This window comes from Cygnus olor, chromosome 3, assembly GCF_009769625.2.
Source record: "Cygnus olor isolate bCygOlo1 chromosome 3, bCygOlo1.pri.v2, whole genome shotgun sequence".
NCBI lineage: Eukaryota > Metazoa > Chordata > Aves > Anseriformes > Anatidae > Cygnus > Cygnus olor.
In genome coordinates this window covers 69,560,389-69,584,436 of record NC_049171.1, presented here as the reverse complement: position 1 = coordinate 69,584,436, position 24,048 = coordinate 69,560,389, and the positions used below count along the sequence as shown (strand labels likewise).

Sequence of the window (24,048 nt, the reverse complement as noted above, 5' to 3'; positions counted from 1 at the left end):
TCTGGTCGAGGACAAACATGAATAATAGCTGGGCAAGTACAGGCAACAGAAGGCATAAGCTTAAGTCACGTTTGATACACTGAAAGCTGTTTGAGGTAACTACTCAGGAGAACAATTATATTTCCTTTCTAATATGGGAAGTCCATGTCTGTTACTATAATGTTATCTGGAAAATGCTAGAAGATGAAAAGGTATTGCAACATTTGGAAAATGCTTTTAGGAGGTAAGGAATCTGCCTCTTTTACAAGTCAAAATGCAGTCTTTTCCTAACAATGTCTGCTCATGCTGTTTACATATAAAAATAAATAAATAATTATAAACAATATCAGAAATATTTTTATCTCCTGGAGCTTAAAAATTTTTATATACATAGATAAAAAAAGAAGCTGGGGAGTAATGGAAACTATCTAAATGAGGCCCAATACCTTGCTGGTATCTTACCACATTTTTACATATTCCCTAAATGGCACATATGTAATTAAGATCAGCTGAGAAATTCTAAGCAGATTTAAGTGGAAACTTAAGGGCCACACAGGCTTTTCAGACTTCTTAGGCAATTGCCCAGTTAGCATGCACCTTAAAATGAAAAACACCCAAAATAATGTATGTAGCTCCAAGCCATGTGAAATTAAGTCATGGATTGTTTGTAGCCCAGAGCCCTGTGGGCTCACCACCCCTGCCGCTGCCTTCTTGGTGGTGGAGATGGCAGATAATATACTGTGACTCCAGAAGGTCACCTGGCTTGCCACCAAGATAGAGAGTTACTGGTGCTATTTCTCATATTCCCTTCACCAATGCAGCAAATTTCTTTCATTCCTTTCAGTCTACTTTTACATATTTTTGTCCTCAGTGACAAATAGGGTTGACTTCTGAAATGACCAGATCTCCTTTTGTATACACAAATAATGTCATCGTTTTGGGAGCCAATGTTTCAGAGCTTAAAAACACATACATTTATCTCACTGCCCTGAGTTACACCCTCATGAGCTTTCTTCAGCAATCTGATTTCCCCTTGGAGTTTACACACCCTTCATACTTTCAGATAATCACTGCATCCTTTCCAGTCCCTTTAACCTTCATCTAGCCAAGCAATGGTTGTTTGTTTTCATAAATCACATCTTCCCCCAGAAGTCAAAAGGAATGGGTGATGCAATTCTGGGATTAAGTGCATCGGTAACTTCTAAAAAGCCAAATTGCGATTACTTTTTGCTAGGCATATGTTGCCCACAGGATACGCATTGAACTGCAGAAATGTCGTTGGCCATCTTCAACCAGAATTGCCTAATTATTAAACCCTCGCAAATGAAGATTCATTTTTCTGAGAACTAGCAATACCAGCCTACTCTACATGTACTTAAACAAAATGACTTCCTTGTAAAACTTCATCAACGCGGAGCCAACGTCGTTAGCTCATTGCCCTCGAGGGCTGTTGTATCATCATCGATGCAGTTGGTTGAGTTGTAGAGGGTAAATTCCTCCCACTCACAGCACCACAGTAACAATAATCCTTCTGTTCAGAAACTTCCCAAAATATTTATCGAGAGAATAGCTCGGAGGTATGTTTTCAGCAATACCTAAGCCTGTTTCCACTTGTCTCTCTCGCTTACTTTTCTTCTTTTTTTATTGCATCTTGGAAGTGGGTTGGCCAGTGCTTAAAAGCTGCAGTTTCAGATGGACGGCTTCTCCTCACTTTAATTAGTTTGACAGCCACCTCTGCCTTCCAGCTGGGTTGCCCTAACTGGAAGCAGCTGCTCTGTGGAATTACTCTCCCTCCTCTTCTCCACCTCGGTGTGCTACACAAGTAATAAGCATCCCATGCCCCTTCCGTGAATTTATAGGTGTAAAATGCACGGTTTCCAGATCTTCAGGTGTGCCTGCATGTGGAGAAATGTTTCTCTCTTTCCTCTGTTAATGAAGTTTTATGGGGTGAAACATTAGGTGTGTCATTAACAATGTAGGGAAAATAAAATGTACGGGTCGGCTATGATTCTCCACTTCCTCGTTAATTCTTGTGAGTGAGCATAGAGTGGGTTTTAGTATATTTTTCCATAGCAATTTGAAACTGATTTGAGAGAGAAGCTCCTGAATGATTGTACAGCTTGCAAGGCAGTGAAGAAAAAGGCTCCTCCAGGAGAGAGCACAGGCTCTGTGAATCAGGCTCATGTCCGTGTTTACAGCCACAGCTGAAACAAATACTTATCATCTTGACTGCATTGTCACAGTCTTGTGAATGCTCCTGATTTCGTCACCAGCCTGATGATTTATTTAACATCCTACCACCTGGAGCCTAGTGAAGTATAAACCTCAATTTGTTACTGTTTTTTTTATGATAGAAATGTAAATATTTTCCAGTAAAAGTACAAGAGCGTGACCTAAGTGCACCCTGATGATTCAGACAATTGAAGCTAAAGCACTCTGAAAGTATTACTTTAAAAATTCCATTATATTTAAATGAAAGTGTAATTTTCAGGCTCCTGACATCTGTGAGGTTTTGAACACTTGTTATTACAACAGGAATTGCGGCACCACGTGTACTACAACTGCTTGCCTGCTGCTTGCTAGCCAGCTGCTGTTTGCTTTTCCATAAATTACCTCTTAATTTAGGTGTCTGGGCTCAGCGGGTGGCGTGCAGGTCGGCCAACCCAAGGGCGCAGCTCTGAGACGGGGAGGACGCCCGTGTTTTGGTTTGGTCTGGTATGTCGGGGCACGGGCAGGAGGCGTTTAGCAGGACAGGTGGGTCAGCTGCTTTGAAAGTGAGAGAAGATGAGGGCAGGGGGTGTTTTGCATCTGTCGGAGACTGATGATGCCGAGCTGTTTCCAGGGATGGAGGTGAGAGGAGAAGCTCTGGTAATGGAGGAGGAGTTGTCCTAGCAGCAGAAAGTGACTTTGAAAGAAGAGGTTGAAGTGAGCGTGTTCTGCTCAGTGGTAGCAGTAGGGAGAATTGGCTCTAGGCTGACGTAATTTGTGAGCAAGCATCAAATAACCACATCTGGTTACCGGTCTATTATTGTGATCCGTAGCTAGCTGAGGTCATCAGACAGGAGTTGTTCGGTTTTGTTTTTTCTTTGCTGGTTTATTTCCATATTAAGTAGGTCCACCTACTCCTTTGCTAATAAAATATCCACGTGACATGGAAGATAGGCTTAAAAAGTGCGAAGTCTGAGCTCAGTACTGGGTCCTCGCAGGAGCGAAAGTCAGGCTTCTGGTAGGGTCGGGTTGCTGCTCGTTCAGAGGGGCGGTGTGTTAACCTTCAAAGAAGCAGTTGAAGAAATCAGTTGTGTTTTGTTAGGTTTGGGGATGATATTTAATCAGTAAATTGGAGAATGGATGTTCAGTGGAGCGTGGGGGAGGTGTGTGCCAGGGAGCTTTTGGGTAGAAGTGCTCTGCTCTGGAAGAAAACCCAAACAGCCTTTTATCTTCTGGTTTATTGCAAGTCTCTGCCGTTGGAGTGTTTGTGCCACATGGGCTTTAGTGTAACATTTTGCCAAGGGCAGCTCTGTAAATTTTTATCTATTCCTTGATAAGAAGCAGATAACATTTTTTTTTTCCAGGTCTGTATTTGCACTTCATAATTATTTTTGCAATGATACATTTAACGGGAGTTCTTGGGCTTTGTTTTTCAGGAAGTATTACTCTTAGGAAAGATATTTAATGCATCTCCCTTTGAAAGGGAAAATATCCTTGAGGTGTATCTATTCTCATCTTAACAGTTGGGGCTGGCTGTGAGGAGCGGGTCACTGCATGAGGCTGGCCGCCTCTCCGCGTGCTCCTCCCACCCTGCCACAGCTGACTTGGTGTGATCTTTGAGTCAGTGTTGAGCATCTCTGAAATACACAGCTATCACATGCCACTAAGTTGTACCTTATTCTTGGCTGGTTTTATCATGTGCTTTAGGATGAGATCATCAGGCTCTTTTTCTTACTAAGAGCTTCAACAAAGGAGTCAAAGGACACCGCATTTTAAAAAAAAAAAAAAAAAAAAGGAGAGGCCTAGGTCTTATTCCCAGTCCTGAGGCTTCCTTTTTCTCTTCTTTCATTTCCCCAGTTCTAAAATTATTTGGAATAAGAGCAGCCAAAGGACACAGAGCTAAATAGTTCTGTCTCTGTGGATTTTGTAAGTCTCTCACAAAAAAAAAAAAAAAAAAAAATAGTTGTATGCATCTTTTGTAGCAGATGCTTACGAAAAGACTACAAGAAGTTGAGCAAGTTCCTGTGAACTAGAGTTTGGAGACTACCCCAGACATCCCAAAGGATGCCGAACTCCTGTCTGAAAAGTTAATTAAGACTTGTAAAGCATTTTGTAAAAACTGTTGCAAAAATACTATTAGAAAACGAATGCTATTTAAATGTTGATAGTGAATATTTTCCAAACAAAGTATCAGAGGCATCTTCCCCATGCAGAAGCGGGGATGCTGATTTTGGGTGGAGAAGGCAGAAGTAAATAATACAAAGAAGCAAGAGTGTCTTTTGGGAATCGTTCAGGCAGTGCCTGACATGGTGGTAGGTGGATGGAGCACAGATCTACGGGTGGCTGTGGAGTGTTGAGCCATGTGCCCATGTGGGAGCGTGGCTGTGGTGTCCCTGGAACACGCGTGTGCCCCACGCCGGAGAGGTGAGTGCCATGCCTGGGGCTAAGGGACACAGTGGTGTGCTCCATGCAGCCCAAGGAGGTCAGACAGGGTATCAGGGGCCTTTGTGGAGCACACCTGCGTGCAGGAGGAGAGGATGTGAACCTTCCCCTTCTCCTTGCGGCTCGGAAGGTATTGTTCCAGAGGGGCCGTTAATCTCACTGTGCGCTAGGCATAGGTTTATTTTCCTCATATGATTTGTCACACAGAGTGACAGCCACCGTATTTTCACTGAAGTCTGCCAAACCAAGCAATATTTGCATGTCTGCAGAGCGTGGTGCCAGCCCTCGGTGTGAAGACCGCGGGAATGACTTCCCTGGGCATGTGTCTCACCCTCCTTATTTTTTAATCTAATAGGGTACTGCTATCTAGGGGAATGACGGGTGTGGTGTAACGCGGAGAGCTCAGACTGTTACCAGAATAAAGCAATTTATTGTTCGTAACTGCTTTCTACTGATAGAATTATACAGCCTTAACTCCATCTGGTTCGTGTTGGGCACTGCTGCTGTAGCGACACGACACGATGCTCTGTACTCATCCCGCTGCCAACAGCAGCGGGAGCTGACAGCTAAGCCTCTAAAGGAATAAATAATGATTTCTGACTGTACGGCGAAGAGTATCTAGTCCAAATACGGTCTATTTGTAAAGCCACTGGATAAGTATTGTTTGCCCTGCTTTTAAAATTAGGAACATTTTCTGCAGTTATCTAACTGGCAGAGGATGCTGAAACTTGATCGCTTCATGAGCGCATAGCAGTCTGATGAGGAAATACGCGTGGTAGATCTGTCTCTTGCAATTTACATCTGTACGTACCAAGAGCATCTGACACGGAGCAGCGGCCTGCTTGCTGATGGTTTGGATATGCAGCATCCACCCTGCCCCATGGCAGAGGCTTTCTGGAAGGGCTGCCAGCATGTCTGCTTTCTGCTGGAGAACAGCTGCTGGCTCCTTTGGGTGATGCACAGAGCACTCCCTCTCAAGGCAACCCACTGCCAGGAATAATAACCATATTTATACGATTCTTAAGGAAAATACTTTTAAAAATAAAGTAACAGGTGAGAATTAAAAGAAATGACACTTCAGAAGGACTTTCAAAATAATAATAATAATAATAATAATAATGAGGACAAAAAAATAAACTTGTTACAGTATGGATCCTGGTAAGCATATGGGATGGAGCTTGCAACTGGTAATGGCTGCTGTGTAAATTAAAGGCTGTGATGTGAAACTCTGCATGCTTCGATTTCTCCCCGCCAAGGGAGAAGAGGAAGAGAGCTGAAAGGCGATAAAATCGCTGCTAATAGAGCGTTGCATTGTAATTAGCTGGTGTTAAGACAGTTCTAGGGCTAGTCCTGTAGGGACTAGCTGGAATTTTACTTCTCCCTCCCCCTGCACCTATGCTCTGTGCATAAAAGGGCTTGTTTATTTAGTTCTCTGAGGCTTTGATGTTCCAATGTAGACCTGATATACTGGGCAGGGTGGTGGTGGTGGTGTTGAGAAACCTCCTGTGTTTTGTTTGTGCACACGGGGTTAATTGTCAGGCCTCTGAGCGTGAAGTCGCTTCCCTGGGGTCATCTATCAGGATCCCATGAAGTCTGGTGTCCATTATGCTGTGGGGCACAATCCACTTCCCAAGGCACTCGGTCTTTCCTTACGTACTCTTGCAGGTAGTTTACAAGTGATATCAAAGTCCTCGGGGTTGTTTGTGGTACAGATTTCCTGGATTAGAAGTCTCTTACACAGTTGCAAGCAGTTGTGAGCATCCAGTTTGGATTATATTTGTCATCTCTCCCAGTTTATTTTGATGCATATTTTTTTTGAATATTAAATGCTTTGTTGAAACCACGGTGTCATTTTTTTGTGTGACGCTGTGGTGAGATGATGTACACTGCTGTAGGAGAGGGAGATAGTGATCCTTCCTCTTAATGACTCAGAGGTTTGTGTTTGGGGCTTGTGCTTGTGAAGAAATGATTACAGAGATAGTGTGACCTGGTGAAGGCCGGCTGCCTAAGCCCTCAGTGAAGAAGGGAGAAAGACAAGCTTCTCCACAGCCACCTTAACTTGGCGCTGGGCTCCTGCTCTGATTAGCCCTCCAGCAGAAAGCCCATCTACCTTGAACACAGGGGAGCGCTCTCCAAGTTTGCTAATCCTGTCTCCCACGTAGATGTGGGAAACTTACTGCACGCCCACGTTCAGCTGATGGTGTGCCAGTAGGACACACTCACATGCACAGGGCCTCCACCAGAGCTGGGCAAAGGCAGTCCCCGTACCGTGCCAACCATTTCTATCTCCCGCGTAGAGCTTCGTGGCAGGGGAACAGCCCCGGGGAGCTTTGTTACCATGGGTGCAGAGGAAGGGCCTCCTGTGCGCTGGGGTGCGTGTCGGTGCAACCATGAGCACACGCACTGCACATCCGATGAACCGGGACGCTGCTTCAGCATCGCTGCCCTGTGGGGGTACAGACACTGCTTTGCTTTCCCACCATTTCCAGATGGTAAGCGCCTGGCCAGAGCTCCTGAGAGGTGTTCCAAAACCTCAGACTAGGGTTTATTTCTGACCGGTAGCTTATACAGATGCAACGCATCATAATTCTTAAACGTGGTGCTTTGTGGATGCTTGTGTTATTATCTAGACAACTACAGGTAAAGGTGGAAATGAAAACTGTATTCTAACTCACTAAACTGAAGTAAATTTGGAATTAATTAATAGCAGTTGTAACAACCCAAAGCCTGAAAGGCTGGGCTGCAGCCAGAGTTGGGCTTCAAAACCCTTGCAAGATCTGGGCTCCTGCTTGTTTGAAAAATCCCATACTCTTGATGCAGCAGGGTTTTTTAGTTTGGTGGTTGTTGTTTTTTTGTAAAATGCCACTGGGACTTGTTACTACAGGATGCTGGCATCATTGAAGTAGAGGAACCATGTGGTATGGGTGGGCTATCTGAGGGAAGGAGAAGGGGGAAGTAATGTCTTAGCTTGTCATAGTCACCAAATCTCTGGGAAAGTGGCATCTTGTGAATGAAGATGAATTGCAGTAGGGGTTGTAATTGCAAAACCATGGAAGATGTAACTACTGTAACCTGCCATGGATTTGTTGGAATTTGCTCAAGTCACTGTGTTTCTTAAAGCAACTGCTCCTGGAGTTGAGTGATTTTTGCAAGACTTTTTTTTTTCTTTGTGTCCCCTTCCAAAAATCAAAGGCTCTGGCTCTCAGATAAATTAAATCAACTGGCTGAGGGGAAGGCTGCCACAGCTATGCGTCATGTTCCTCTGATGAAAGTCACTGCTACCACAAAAAGGGGTGACCTAATGGCTCAGGAAGCAGCTCTTGGACCACCGCGGTTTGTAACCCAGTTCCTGTTACCTGCACTGCAAGGCTGAGGAGTGCAGATGTTCAGGACCAGCTTCTGCAAATTGTTGTCATCTTTGCATGGAGCAATGACTTCCAGCAGCAGGGAGGAACCAGGCAGTAGGAGCGCTGCCCGCTGCACCTATTTGATCTTAATCTACTCCTGCGTGAGTCACGGCAAGGAGGTTTCTTAGGCCCTGTGCTGCAGCTTGCTTTTTTTTTTTTTTTAAATATGCCTCCAAAATACAAGATGGTATAACACAGAACAGTATACGCAAGAGGAGCCCAAGTTATTTAAATCTTGAGGTGAACAGTGTGCCTTGCTCAGATATTTTGCATGTAGTTCGGCACTACTACAGCAAGTGGTTCAACGTGGATTTCAGAGGGTCGCTAAGTAAATTACCCTGACTAATTAAACCAGTTTTGGGTTATGCAAGCCATTTCAGAGCACAGAGAGACTTTGCACTCCTTATCCTCGTGCTTCATAGGCTTATAGGCACATGCAGTGTAAAGGTCGATTAGCAGAGATTTTGCATATGTTTCAGGTCTTTCATTATTTTTCATTACTAGTCAGTAATATGACAAATTACACAGTTTGTCCTGCATCCTAATGTGCACACTCCTACAGTGTCGATGGTTTCTTTATCGCTTTCTCTTGGCATAATTCTCCTTCAGTGTTTCCAGCACCTCCTCTTCTCTGTCCTGTAAGCACCACTCACCGCTCCAGCAATAGCAGCTGTAACGCAGTGCTTAGAAAAGTCTCCTTCCTTGCTTTGCATTGCAGTTGCTGGGAAAGGGAGCGTTTTGACAGCTTTTTCTCTCTGGTGCGAGCAAGCTGGCCTACAAAGTAAGGCAGGCAATTGTAGCTTTGAGGGCAGAAAAGGAGCGTGACTGGGATGGCAGAGAGATGGTGAGGAGCACATAGGCGCCCCACTGCTGCTTCATGCCTTCTCCAGAAGCTATTTCAGTCCCACCAACAAATGGTGTCATCTGTTGTGCTGCTATGGAAGGAGAGCCCTGCGTAGGGCACGCAGCACCCGGCCTGGCAGCACAGAGAGCTGGTGGGACGCTGGAGGTGCCGCAAACCACTCTAGATGTGAGCACTTAAAACACTTGGCTAGCGTGACAGCTGCGTACCCATTAAATTCATTGCTTTTTCACCCCCCTGTGCACAGATGAGTGCTTCCAGTGAATAGCAGCTCCAAGGGGGAGCTTTTTGAGTTGTTTTGAAACAACCTGGGAGCTGAGCGAGGCACACCACCACTATGAACACACCATGGCCTGCTGCTCGCTCACAGAGCTGTTACTCAACACGTGTGCTTGCGGGCCTGCACAGGGCTGGTGGCTGAGAGGCAGGAGCATCCTACTGCTGCCTGTAATGAGGGATTATTTAACTTTATTACAATACGGGGGGGCAGTGAAGTGAAGCAGGAGGCACGTGTGGAGGCGATGCTCCCACAACCATTCCACGAGGAGAGCGGTGCCTCCTCCGAGCCAGCCAGTCTCAGATCTCTCCTTCCCTGGGGAAAACGAGGCGCTTCCAGCCCCAAACCCCCAAACCTTCCACACCCCAGGAGCCGGCTGAGCCACCGCCCTCACCCCCCACACGCAGGTGGGGTCGGGCCCCGCCGCCCGCCATGCCCCGGGCCCGGCCGCCCCTCAGCGGCCATGCGCGGCGGGCGGGGGCGCGGCGGAGGCGGGGAGGGGCCGGGCCGTGGGGTGGGGGGGGGGGCACGGCCGGCGGCCCCGGCGCCGAGCGGAAAGTTTGCGGGGCGGCGGCATGGCGGGGCGGGGCGGCACCGGCACGGGGCCGGCGGGGAGACGGTGCTGAGCGGCGGCCGGAGGCTGGCGGCTGGGCCGGGCATGGAGGGGGACCGGGACCGGGAGCGGGACCGGGAGGGCGGCCCGGCGGAGAGCGGCACCTCGGAGGCGTTCGCGCAGCTGTGGGCAGACGTGATGGGCATCCTGGTGAGTGCCGCACCTGCCGGCGGTGCCGCGGAGCCCCTCTCCGTGCCTCCCCCCGGCCGCCCCCTCCCCAAAACCCGCGTGGGACGGCGGCGCTGGGGCCGTCAATGGGGCCATTGTGCGGCGGCGGCCCCGGCCCCCCCCCCCCCCGCGGCACCGAGGGGACGGGGGGTGCTGGGGCGGGATGGGGGCGACCGCGGGCAGCTGCTGCCCGGGGCGGGGGGGGGGTAAGGCAAAACCCCCCGGTATCCCCACGTACGTGTGCGGCAGCTGGCAGCCCTCCAGCCGCACGGGAATGTGGCAGTCGGCACGGAGCGCTGCGTGTGCGCTCCCGAAGTGAGTGGATGGGCTTGGTGCGCGTGTTGGCTTCGTGCTCGGAAGGTTTAAGCAACAGGCAGGGAAGAGTACGGGGAGAAATCCCTTATGGGAAGGTGCTGCGGGGTCTGATCTGAAGTGGTGCTGAACTCTGCAGAGAACTTACTTAGCCTTTGCTGCTGCAGTTTTTGCAGTTTTTTCTGTTCCCTGGAGACTTTGCTGTTCATATTCTGAAGGGGATTTATTTATTTTTAAGCAAGCAAACAAAGCCTGCCTCGCTCCTTTCCCTCGCAGAAGCTCGCTGTTCACCCGGCGCTCAGTCCGGCAGCACCCGGCCGCGCGCGCTGTTTCCCCGTGGAGGATTTCGGTCCAGGCGTGCAGGCAGGGTCAGTGCTGCCAGTCCGCAGGGAGCGGACAGTCGGTACTTTATGAACAGCCCCTTTCTCTCTCTTTCTGGCAGGTTTCAGTACTGCATTTAGTAAAAGCAAAGGGTTGTTGGATGCCTGGAAAGGAGTGTTGGAAGAGGGCAAACCAACAGCGTAGCATGCTGGGGTTCGCTGCAGAAAAAGATCTGATTCTCACACAACTAATGGGTTTCTTCTGGCTGTACAACCTATTTTCCTTCTTGGGAAGACAGAGCTATTTATTTGTTGTTTTTCTCCTAGTAAAACTAAGTGAAAGTCATTTGTCTTAGAGTTAGCCTGCTTTGCAGGGAGGAATCATCCTGTGACTGTAAAGTTGCTGGTTGCTGTGGGTACTCCCAGCACTGCTATCTTTTCTCACTGCACTGTTTTGTATTACGCCACAATCACAGATATGAAAAGCCACCCTTGTTCTGGGTCTCAAATAACTTATCTGAGGGAGGACAGAAGCTCTTCTCACTGCGAGTTATCAGTGTTCTTCAGATTTCAGGTTTTTAAAGAGTTTCTAGGCTTCGCTGCTGCAAAATGCATCTTCGTGTGAACTGAGTGTAAACTTACTTAGGGCTGTCTTCCTGAAAGCAAGGAAAAGGTAGCCCTGGTGCCTCTTTCACTGCTCAACTTTTTGGTATGTAGAAGTTCGTTCCTTTCAAGCCCTTGCTGCGAAAGGCAAGCAGTGAACTGGATGAGTGGTGTCCAAGTGGGTGTCTGTAGACTGTTGGCCGTGGTCCATATGTCCACAATAGTCACCTGCAGAGCCACTCATGAGCCGTCAGCTAAGTGAAAAGATGGGTTTTAAATTCCGGGGATTTATAGTAATTTGTAATCTAAAATGTTTAGGGAGCACGGATGTAGATACTGGAGCACCTCACTGGGAGCAGCTCCATAAACCAAGAAATTGTTGTGGTGCTATGGCAGTAGGTTGGCCCGGTGACAGCTTCGCTGTCCTTGTGATGCAAGAGGTGTTCTTCATAAAGGTGATGAAATGCCTGGGTCTGCCTTCCTCCTGCTGAGGAGCTGCTGTGATGGGGAGGAGGAAGGCTGTCCTCTTCATCCCACTGCCCTTGCTGGAAGCCCACTGGAGCCAGGCACGTGCCCAGGTAAATGAGCTGAGTGTGGTGGGACCTCCTCTGGGCGCAGGTTTGGGAGGCGACACCATGCACGGCAGTTACTTGAAGTGCAAGCTGAGCCCCCTCGCTCAGGCTGATGCATATATTTCGTAGTTTGTGTGCATTTCATTTAGGTACCTTCAAATAGGACCTTATTAGCAGGAACCTGTGATGGCAGATCCTAGGTCCGGAGGGGAAGCAAATACTTGTCAAGTGCTGCTGGTAAGCAGCATATTTTATGGACTTTGAAGTCGCTTAATAACTCTCCCTATACTTGACAAATATCGAGTGTATTTGCGGCTGTACTGGGATTTTGCCGAAGTAAATGCAACTTTTCCCTTTTGCACTTATTCTAATGAAATATTCCATAGTTGCAGCTGTGGTATAAGCGCCTCAAAGCTATTTGTACTGTTAATGGAGCTTACTAGATAACATAATTAGACTTAAAAGTTCTTGCTTAGTCTGTAGCAAGCTGGCGACGGAATGTACTGGTTAATTGCAATTTGCAGCGTCTCAGAGCAGCAGTAGCTGGTTGAAGGATAGTAAGGTTTTGAGATTGCAGTACATGGATTGTGAAAAATAACGTAGGAATTCTCTGCATCCTTGAAATTCAGCACCATGAAAAGGATATTTTTTCAAGGTATATAATGCGTGGAATCAGGTATTTATGTGGTAATGGCAAACTCTCCACTGGTGGAGTCTGGAGGTTTGTATGTGGATCTGAAAACAAGTTGCAGTATAAAGTAAAACATCAAGAATTTTATTCTTTTATAAACGGCCTTTCAAAACTTGGCCTGTTCGCCTTTGTATATAGAAGACCCTGTGGTGTCTTTTATGCCAATGCGATGTTTTTCCCTCCATAGCTGGAGCAGGTATCTGGGTGAAATTCTGATATTAATGAAATCACTGGCAGAACGCTGGTCAGCCTTGATGCAACAGGGATTTTGCTGAAGACGACTTTTATTCACGTGAGGAGCTTTTGTCTTCATGGGACAACTTGAAGAAGATACAGAGGAACTTGCAAGAGACACAATGAGTTAGAAGTCTTCCTGGTATTTCATTTCAAACCGGTAGTTGGTTTCAGATTTCCAACTATTGAATCCATTATAAGATCTGAAAAAGATAATTTTATCTTTCCATAATATTTTGCAGTTACCATGCCAAGAGGCAGCCAGTGCTTCCCTACCGACTGTTGTTAGCTGAAGAGAACAGAGTATCTGTTTTGAGGACAATAAAGCTCCCCTGTGCTTGTCCGGGGAGCTGTAATATTTACATATACGTAATCTAGCCTGCTCTCTGTGTTTCAGTGGCTATTTGGATTTCTTATCAAAGTAATAAAGAAACAAACTGAAAGAAAGACGCCAGCTGATAATACCCCAGTGATAATGTGTAATTGCGTACTGGCTAGCATACTTTGGGGAGAGGAGTTTGGTAGGAAGCCAGGCAACGTGGAGATAGGGGAAGCAGATCCCGGCTGATAGCAGCAGCCAGAGGCATTGCAGCAGCTCGTGCCAGCTGCAGGTTCCTCCCAGGACTGCTCTTCCTGAAGCCGCCAGTAGTTTGCCATGACCTGCAGCAGAAATCTCATCCCTCCATCACCCTCCCAGCACCTCATTCAAGTGCCTCTGCTACTTTGATGTCTGCTTGGCACCCAGAGGCTGCTTTGTCCTCAGCCATAGGCACTTGGCACTGCTGTACCGAAAAGTGTGGGCAGGCAACAAGGTCCTGGCTCTGGTAGGGCATGTGTTCGGAGGTGGGTTATACCCAGCTTTTCTGGGGTCTGCAGAACGGCCGTGGTGCTGCTTCACTGGCTCAGGAAGCACTTGGAGACATTCTAATTCAAAGGCTTTCTGATACTTCAGAGTCAGTTTTTAAAGTGCGTCCCAGTTGCAAGAGTAAGGATAAACCCAGTAGGCTTAACCTCTGCTCTCTAGACTAGTACCTTTCGTTTCTTCTGGTTTACAAAACCACGGAGTGGTATCCCTTCAGATAAAGGGATCCAAATGGAGATTGACTTTCAGTTCGGGTGTCGAGCTTTATTTTTCAGACATAACCTGTTGCATTTCCTTTCCCTCTTGTCTCCACAAAACGTTACACCTAGCCACACTAATCCCATTATGAAGAAAGACAGCTCACAGAGATAACCTTTGGTCCAGGTTTTTTCTCACATGCCAGGTCACATAACACAGATGTCTCCAGCAGGCAGTGCGGTCTCCACAAGACCCTACACAGGACTGATAAGAGTTTGTGGATCTGGTGCCCTCTACGTTCTTTCTTGAAGGCAAACTCAGGGTTTCCCTGGCCTTTGAATTACAGACACAGAGGTAGGGAAGGTTCTTACATCTCCTCTATCTGTTGAGAGCTGCTGTTTAATAGACAGTAAGTAAAGGTAGTACTTAAAGGTAGATTGGGACCTTGAGAAAAATTCCCTTTTCTAGTGTGTTGTTGGTTTGCTGTGAATACTGGCTCCATTATTAGTGTTTTGAAATACTCTTTTTTTCTTCATAATTTTTACATGTTGAAAGTCAATCGACCAAGCTTGTTCTGTCAACGTAAAGAGCAATGGCATACCAGGTTGGCATTAATGATGCTTCCTTTTGTGGATATGAAAAAATGGCATAGTGTAAACAACAGGAAAATGTAAAAATTGATGTGGAAGGTAGAAAAGCATATGCCTTTTGGGGTCTCCCTCAATCATATGCAGTCTCTGCTTGTAGCTGGGTCCCCTCTATAGCTTTTCCTTCACGTAGCAGCACAGACTTTCTTCACTTCCACTTCACCCATTATCAGGGTATTAAGGGTTGGTGAGCACACTTTGTGCTCAGGCTTTGGTAAGCTCAGTGACACAGGATGAATGAGAATTACTTTCTAATGACCCAGCAAAATGATTGGTAACAATACCTCTTTTAACATAAAGTGCTTCTGATAATTTTCTGCTTTGTGATTGCATGGCCTGGACTGTGACTAATGAACCTGCAGCTTTGTCTGTGTCCATTGTTGGTTGTGGGAGGAAGAGATGGCAGAGGCTGTGATGGTGCAAATGTCAGGGTCACTTTGCAAGAATTTGGATTCCAGGTATTTTGTGAGGAAATGGACAAAGAGAAGGAACTGGGCTTACTAGGTGCAAATCTATAAAAATTAGCTTTCTTCTATAAAAGCGTATTCTCCATTAGAGAAGTAGTGTGTGATGAGATAAAGAGACATGAAGAGCTTTTAGTTACTACTGTCTTCAAGAGACTTAACTGTCCCACTAGCAGGAAAAAATCACAGCACAGTTTCCTGAAACACATTCAGACCCGGGAGTCCTCAGCACAAGTTTACAACATGACAGATGGGTACTCTTGAAGTAAGAAGAGCCGCACCCACCGCCATCCAGTAGCTGGGATGTGGGCATGCTTCGGTCTTCTGGAGTCAAGTGGAGGATCTTTAGTGCTTACGGCAGCAGCAGAGCTTTCTTGTCTGCTTCCAGGCTTTGAAACGCAAAGTTATAGTGGACTCTTTCTACTTGAACTGAGATATGCGTAATGGCACACGCAGTGGTGTAGGTTCTTCGGGCATCAGGGTAAGGCTTTGAGCTACGTGCTACTTTCAGAGGCGTGTTTCCTACGAAGGGTGTGAAATTGAGAGCAGGGATTGTGTAACCTGTCTGAAAAACAGTTTTAAGCAGGGCTTAACCGGAAAATTAGGTGGACAAGCTTAAGAATATAATACAACAATGATTTCTAAATCACATTTTCAGGCTTCTTTACTAAGAGTAATTCAATAAATGGGAGAACAGGTTCCTAACATCCGTGTCACACCGAGTGCGATCTGGTTGGAGTGCTGTGTCAGGTCTGCTGTGCTACAGGCCCATTGGATTTTGCTGATTTTACTTCCCTGTGGCCCTGTATGAACATAGGGATATGCTATTGAGATCAGTTTATGTGATCAGGCCTCCAGATGAAAAAAAAATTAAAATGAGAAACAAGCCCTCCTATGTGCATGGGTAGATGCACTCATAGAAGCTTATGAGCATGGTAATATAATTATCAGGAACATAAATATGTCGTTTTCTTTTTCATTATTGTCACTGTATTTACAATGATATACAGTGCATTTTGCTCTGGTAACAGCATGCTAAAATTTTATATCGCAGTATTCTCTACCTTCAGTATATCCTCAGTGTGGGGGAGTGTGTGTGTAAAGGAGGTTAGGTAACTATTTAATGCAGCAATAAAAGCCGTACTTTGAAAGCTTTGCAGTGGTCGTGACAGGAGTCAACAGATGACAATGAAAACATCAGCGTGCTTCTTGCAGTACCGAATCAAGAGCACCTGAGCGGTCCCTTGGTGCTGGATGTTCCTAACCTCCTCGTTTGCAACTGGAGGTGCTTTGGGTGGTGCAGTGGGTATGAAACAAAAGACGAAAAGGCACCACAGATAAAGGGTGTAATTTCTGCACTATTTACGTAAAAACTTCTTGAGCCTAAGGTGCAAAAGTTTATTTACACTGAAACTGAGCGTGGCTCATGAGTTTTGAACAAGAAAAGAGAGAAACAACTCTTGTCACTTCTTCGCAAGTTCAGGCGAGTTGGGCGCCGTGGTTCTTCCAGCATCAAGCTGACTCCTCAGTGTGGAGCTGGCTCTCTTCTCCCCTGCATGCCCAGCGTAACACGGTGGAGGAAAAATGGATTTGAGAGCTCTTGTCATGAGAGCTCAGTGGCACCGCACTGCAGGTTTGCAAAGTGATTGTACCTCCACAGCTGGAGCTTTGGTGAAAACACGCATTAGGGCTGATTGTGTTGTACCTTAGGAAAAAGTGGTTTAGGCTTTTGAGGAATTCTGCTTGCCAGAGTATCTTACCAGTCATGATATACTCTTTTAACACTGATAGAGAATCTGTGGCATTTATGGACTTAGTGTTGGGGAGATCTTTGGAATTGTGTTCTACCTGTGTTTGTATCTCCATGTGTCGGTATCTGTTACAGTTCTGAACACATCCATCCTCTTAGGATTTTGTGCTTGCAGTCTCACAGGTGGAGCTTCCTGTGTGTTCAGACTGAGCCAAAAGGGTTTTTTACACCAGAGATTGTTACTACAATTCTAGGAATGGAAAGCAGACTGGATACACTTATTTTCTACTGCTAGATTGAAGCTCATCACTTTCATTTTTACTATCCCTGTTAGATTGATTTCTTATCGTTATCATTATCACTGTGTAGACTTCAACCTAGCCTTCAGCTACACTGAGCAGTTGATAGTACTTGTGGGTTTTGGTGCTTTCAGTGGTTGGCTAGCTTAACCCTATAGCTCTGAAAGCTGACAAAAATATTTTGCATTTAAGCCGAAATGTATACTTAGTGAGGTTAAAAATAACAATTCTGTTTTATACACTTGTGTAACTGTATCCAGATGTAATATGCATCACAACTTGCAGGCTCTGACTTCCACTCCATTATCTGTCATCTTTCCCACCTCAGAGTTTGTAAATAACCATTGTCTAACAGGAAAAGGGTGGGGGCAGACTGCACATTGCATGTCAGTCGGGACTTCTGTCTTCGGGCTTCCAACTTCAAGATGACTGCACGTTTGCACTTCAAAACCTCTGTGCTGTAGAATGTTTTGTGGGAATATGTCGTGTTTTATTGAGAAATTAGGGACAACAGATTTCCACAGGGAGTTGTAGAAATCTGTATCAATGTATGCGGGCTGGAGGCTCCAGCCTGTTTGTCTAGGATGTAAACATACCTGGGATGTGTTGCTGCTGCCAGGTGGGTTCTGTGTTATTAAATGAGGGAGCAGCATCACCTCGGCAGTAAAGGAGATGCTGTTCGGAGGACCGCTGTTGTGGGAGACTTTACAGAGGCAAGAGTGCAAGAGAAGCTGGGAAGTTTCACCCCCCTGTTAGTGGAAGCTGTGCAACATTTTATCAGACAACTCAGAAAGATACTGTATTTCAAAACCGGAAATCTTAGTAAGATAAGGACATACCTAGCAAAGGAAGCAATCAAAGCTGGTGGTGAGCTGCCAGGCTGGGAATGCCAAGAAAGGCAGCGCGATGGGCAGTGGAGTGGGGATGCCGGTGCCTGTGGCACTAAGCCATGCTGGCAAGTTTCCGACCAGTCCTCCACTGGATCTACGTGATGCTTCTGATCAGAGTAAGGAACAGCTAGGCTCTGAACACATTCTTGCTTTCTGCTGTCTCTCTGGTGTACAGATGGGGTATTTTCAGCACTTTGTGCGAATATCTGCAGTTGATCAGATTTCTTTTCTGGAAAGGTGCTTTGGGTTGTGTTTCTTAATTACGCTGAGCGTCAGGCCTTGCCATCTGAGAGGACCTTGGTCCTCACCAAGTGCGTGCCACCAGTAGGCTGTCCGTTGTCACCTCTTGAGAAGTGTTGACGGGGACACGTGCCTATGAGGCTGCAACACTAGTTCAGCTACAATAGTAGATGGCTTTCTCTTGCCCCTCTAAATGCGTTTCCTTATGTCTGTCTCCATTCCACTGCAGAAAAATGGCTGAGTAAAGGAAGTTTCCCTGCTGGCGCTTTGGGAATCTCCACAACATGGCAAATTCTTTGGACGTTTTTCTGTGTTTTTACATACCGTACTTCTCTAAAGTTTCTCTAAGGTCTTGTTTTTGTTGTAGAGGAAAATGGCAATTCCTGGTATCTCTTCTTAATTACCCAAATTTCTCTCAGTGTTTCAGCTTGTAATGTTCTACATTGCTTGCTGTGCAGTGTGCAAATAAAAGTTGAAAGATGCGGGGTTGTTTGTTTGTTTGTGGTGTTGTGTCCTCTTCATTCTTTGGAGAGGTTTGCAGTAAGGTCTCTTTATTTCTTGCTTCGTCAGTGGAGATTGCTCAGCTGTAGGTAGTACAAAATGGTTGTCATTCTTTAAAAGTTCTGCTCTCCTCTTTAATTACTGCTACCTGAGTGCTCTGCAGTGAGGCATGAAATGGAGTGTAATCCCGTGTCATCCCACTCCGCTGTGGTGGTATGGTCTGTTGTGTAACAAATTGAGGAGAAATTGGGGTATGTCATGTTATGTCAGTATGTTGTTTCTTGCTCAGCACAAATCCAGCAGCGTATTGTTTAGGTTTTGTGTCTGGAAGTAAGTATATACGTGCAGACGGGTAAAGTTTGTAAAACCTAAGCTTTGTATGGTATCTATCTAAACTCAGGAAGTTAACTAGGAACATAAGGTCAAGGACTTAATCAAAATATTGGCGTGGTGATGAAGAATTGCTTCATACCACATATGGTGTGTGTGAGTTCATGCAGAAATGAGAATGGGGAGGGATGCTTCTGCATATCCTTGTTTCAGACTCAACCATGACGAGTCTCACTGGGTTTGTTCGCTTTAGAGGTCGAGTTCCTAATTACCAAAGTTGAAACAAAAGGAAGAGTTGGAAGTCGTGAATATTGATTTTCGTCTTTGACAGAACGCTACTTTCTTCAAGTACTCCTTGCCAAGTTAATTGTGGTTTTTAATCCTCATCTCAAATGTACTTATAATACAAAAGGTTCTAAAAATTCTTTTTTCCCCCATCTGCCAAACCTAATTACAACTACTTCACACTGCTTGCGGATAGTTATTTATGTTGTAAACTGCCACGGAAAAGGCGAGGGGGAGTGCGTTAGATCTCTGGCCATCCTGCCTTTCTTGGGCAGAGCTGTTGCTCTCTGGGGCTCGTGTTTTGAGCGGTTCAAAAAAAAAAAAAAGTAACAATGTGGGTGGGTTTTTTGGTTTTGTTCTCCAGACTCCCACCTCGCTTAGGCAAATGCCTCCAACGTAAAGAGAAAATGGCGGATGGCAAACAATAGAGGTGCAGTGCTAAAACTGTATTTCTCTGGCTAGAGAAGTGAAAAGCGGGTCCCAGCCAAGGAGCGTAGCTTATAACTGCTAGGAAGCGGGGTTTGGGAAGATCGTGCGGAAGGAAGAGTTGCAGCATCCGTGAGAGGAAAGGAGCAGAGGGCGCGGCGTGACCTGGGGGAGGAAGGTCAGCGCGCAGCCGGCCCGGGAGAGGCCCGGTGCTGACGGGACCATGCAGGCCGGCAGAGAGCACATGGGGGGCTGGTAACGGAGGTTTGGGGCCGGCTCAGAAATGACAGGGCTCGTTTTGGGTGTTGGGTAGGGATATCAGAGGGCAAAGTAAGCCTTCGTGTCTGGTTGCACCTTGTTTTGCTTTTGATTAAAGACATGTAGGATATAGGTGGGTAGCTGTTCATGAGCACTGAGTCATGCGGGATAACGCCAGGCAGGTATTTCCAGCAAATGCTTCAGAGGGATGATTTGTAGCAGAGGGCTGGCTAGCTGAAACAGGCTGAGGATGAGAGAGTGGTTTACTGTTTTGCTGGGCACAGCCTGATGCCCCGCTTTCCTGTACATGCGTAACTCATTCCCAGCCAGCCTTTATGGGTACGGTTGTACCTCTAAAGATTGGAAAGGAAATCTCCACACGTGTGATTCTCCTTTTGCCTCGAGAGAGTCTTACAGCAAAATCTGCTTCCCTTCAAGCCCTGATCCTTTATGCATGAGACAGCTGATATGCTATGCATCCTTTGGTTCAGAGCTGATAATGGTGCACACTGTGGCAAGTAGTGTAACGCCTTCCTTTTGCTCGGAGAGCTCCCTGCGGTTCTTGTGGTGCTTCAGACAGGCCCAGGTACGCAGCTTGTCCTGCCACACTTGATGGGTTCACGGCTTGATGTTCCCTGAGACTGCAGGCTGTTCTTTCATCTCAGAAGCAGAACCTGTGAGGGAACTCATCCAACTGAGGCTTTCTTCTCACTTTACAGTCGCTTTTACAATTAGGTGAGATGTTTTTCTTCTGCGTGACACCTTTCCTGACAAATGGTTTGTTAGGGGGATGTTCTTTTGATGTTAGGGTTGTATTGCATAGAGAGGTTGTTCAAGTGAGAACTTAGTTTACCCTCCAAGTCCAAGTGTCTTTATCTACAGTTGCTGTCTTTCAACTTGTGGTTCAGGGCCTTGGGTCGATCAGAACAAACTACTGGGTTATGTAGAGACATGGGACTTTTCATGCGCTTTATTGACATTGGGGTTCTGCCAGCTTCTGATTTTTAGGATCTCCTTAACCACGCGGGGCTTTTCACAGAGATGCACCCTGAAATGAAGGATAAAATATGATGTGCAACACTTGAGTAATGCATTCAGTCTCCAATAATAGCAATGCATGTTATCAGTGGGAAGCGTTACTGGATAGACAGCGCCATGGTCTTAAGCACTTTCTTGAAGCAAGCATGTAGCGTGCTCCTTGCTGGGGGGCTCCTGTAAGCAGTGAATTGCATGTTGCCCCTTCAGAGAAACACATGCTTGAAACACCTGGGAGATGTGGCAACCACACAGTTATTCAAACCCAGACTCAGTAGGATTTGCTCTGTAGGTAAGCAGAAATATTTCTTTTATTTGGATAAGAGGTCTATTTAGCCTAATTAGGAAGTGCTTTGGCAATGATGAAGCAATATGGGCGCACAGGAATGCGAAAAGCCCATCTTCACTGTACACAGCTAAAGGGAAATGAACAAATAAAATACCAGATCCCAGAGCAGAAAGGATTACACACTGACAAGAGAGAGAGTCCTTACTGCTAGGTTGATATCCCTAATTGATATAAACAGGAAGCCCTGTGCAGTCTGCGGTAGTTAAAAGATACGTATCTAAATAATATTTAAATAGATTCTTGCATTTTTAAGACCCACTAGAGTATAATTGTATTCAGCTTAATTAAATGAACTGAAGCCCCCTGATAACTGTGCATTACTGCTCCTAAATAAAATGCTCTCCAAAGAGACTTCATGATGCTTAGTTAAGACAATAAAAAACCTTAGCCCAGCACCGTGAAGTGTTGCATGAGCAGCATTATATTTAGTTCATCTGCGTGTTACCTGTAGTGGTTAAAAATAAGCCTTGGCAGTGCTGTGCCCCTGCCAGAGTCAAACCTGAAGCTTCACCGAAGTGCTTCAGTATAGCGTCAGTCTTTCTGGTTTCACTGTATTTGTGTTTATTCTCTTATTAAGCTAAAAGCAGGGAGGTGCGCTAAGAACTGCCCCCACAAAAAACAAACGAGAGCAGTGGCAGAGCTAACCACATCGCAGTCTGGCTTCTGCCTCTGGCTCCCTGTGTAAATGTGGGCTGGCTATTTAAGCAAGCCCATTATTGCCACTGTTCCCTCATAAATAACGCGGCTGTCATTATGCGTGCCTCGCACAGGAACTGGGATAAATCCTCTCCTTCAGAACCAAAATATCTCCAAGCAGAACAATATCCCTTATGTCCCGACTCACGCCACAAAAAGCTTAGCACGAGGAAGCTCCAGCATAAGAAGGACCCAAAAGTGGAGGGTTGCTTTGAGGCAGCGGGAGGCTGCTGTTTGCCAGGGCCCGTGCACGTGGCACCCTGGGTATCGTCCTTGCGGCCCTGGTGGAGAGCAGAACACACATGGCTGGCATGGTTCATCCACATGCTCTTAGGGGTTGCTGTGCCACTGTGTGTGTGCACCTTGCCAACCTTTTTCAGGTTTTTTAGGGTGCTTTTTGTCTTGCCACCAACCTTTTGTATCCCAGACGTGGCTCTGGCCAGAGGCTTCATCCTCAGGAGGCTGCCTTGGAGGCAGCGGGTCTGGCGGCCTCCCTCAGCAGCTGGGGGGGGACTGGCGCAGGTTGCAGGAAAACCATTTCTTCTGCTGTTAAGATTACATGGGGAAAGATGGATTTCTGCCATATTCGAGTATGGTTATTTCCTTTCCTGGTAAAGCGCTGCCGCCAGGAAGCGGTAGGAGTGAAGGAGAGGTTAGTCTCCAGGGACGCAGAAGGGTTGGATGCATCTTCCAGGCCACGAGCTGCTGAATTTCTAGCAGGAAGAATCAGAATAGCAGAGTGTCAGAGAAAGCAACTCGAGTGTAAGCATTCTGGTTTTCCAGAGCCAACAGCCACGCTGCCCTCTGTGCTTGTGGAGAAACTGGGGGCCGCATCTCTGGGGCACGCGGTGCGTTGTGCCACCGGGCACAGCGGCCAGGACAAACCCCCACATCTACTCTCAAAACAAGAGAGAGCCAGTCTCACCTTGGTGAGCAGAACAGGATTATGCCATGCTCTGTAAAACTGGTGGGTAGCAGGAGAATGAGATACTCTTGGAAATTAAGGTCTTAAGTGGCACGTGGCGGAATAAGTAATCATACTTAGTGCAGCACCCAGCTTCACAGTGGTGTGGTAGCACCTGTAAATGCCAGGATGCTCGCCACTGGCTGGGTGCTGCTGAGTAGGAGGGTGAAGGCTTGGCTCGTGCCATGTAAGTGCAGAGATGCTTGGTGGTCCCTGTCGGAGGATGCTGGAGAGACTGCAGCCCCATCACACCTGCATGGGCGCTGGCTGCGCTGCCACTTGGAGAGGAGAGGAGCGAGCCTTGCATCTCTGCTCCCCAAAAATCAGAGCTGGAGGGAAGGTCCCATCGCAGCAGTCAGACACTGAGGTAGTGAGAAAATGGGGAAGGCAATTCCTGGGGGGGGGCATGGAGATCTTGACGCCTTTATCAGTACATCCCCACGGCCAGCACCGCGGGGCGTCACTGGGCGAGGGATGCTGTGCTCCCTGGGGAGGGCCGGGCAGGAGAGCTGTACAGGACCTCAGGCACAGCTCCTAAAAAGGGGTGGTGGTGGGGAAACCCAGACCCCAGGAAGCAGGAAAAAAAGGGGGAAGGAGCAAACAATGCTGCAGTGAGGAAGCCAGGAAAAGAGGCGGGGGGAAGCAGAGGAAGAAGGATAAGAAGTTTCTTTCAGTGAACTTTCTTTTTTCTGAGCAAGGTATTTCCTGGTGAAAAGCATAGCAAAGTTTAAGGTAAAGATGGTTGTTCTTACTATCACGGTGCTGGGAAGGACATACGAGTAGGGAGAAGCAAAGGTCAGAGTTGATATTTGTCGCCGTCACTGTGTTGTTTTTTTATACAGCACCTAGCACAAGAATAAAATACCATTTCTTTCACACAGAGCTTACAGATTGAGAGAACTGCTTACCATTGGGGAAAGAATACTGGAAGTGCTTCATTGGGCAAAACAAACTTACTGTGTTTTATGTGGAGAAACTAATTAGAGACCACCAAATTGGATAAAGAATTATTTTACTGAACACTTTTTTTTTGCCTTGGATAGTGCAGTGATGATTATGTATAAGCTTCTTGTAGATATATATGCGTTAGGAAGCTGGGCATATTGTGTCTCAGTTAAAAATTACCAACCTGGATATTAAATATGTATCATATGCTGTGCTGTAAT

At 46.6% G+C, this 24,048-nt stretch overlaps 1 protein-coding gene across 14 annotated transcripts in view; it reads left to right on the top strand.

Moving 5' to 3' along the window:
- Positions 1-24,048, top strand: part of LOC121067872 (SAM and SH3 domain-containing protein 1-like) — a 553,101-nt gene that overhangs the window by 422,065 nt on the left and 106,988 nt on the right. For 4 of the 14 annotated variants that reach the window (XM_040552769.1, XM_040552768.1, XM_040552764.1 and 1 more), the window contains exon 1: positions 9,777-9,938. The exons of the other annotated variants lie outside the window; for them this stretch is intronic. In XM_040552769.1, coding sequence (XP_040408703.1) covers positions 9,834-9,938 — 105 coding nt within the window. In that variant the 5' untranslated portion in view covers positions 9,777-9,833. Of the gene's footprint in view, positions 1-9,776; positions 9,939-24,048 lie in introns of those variants that run through there. 14 annotated transcript variants of the gene reach the window in all.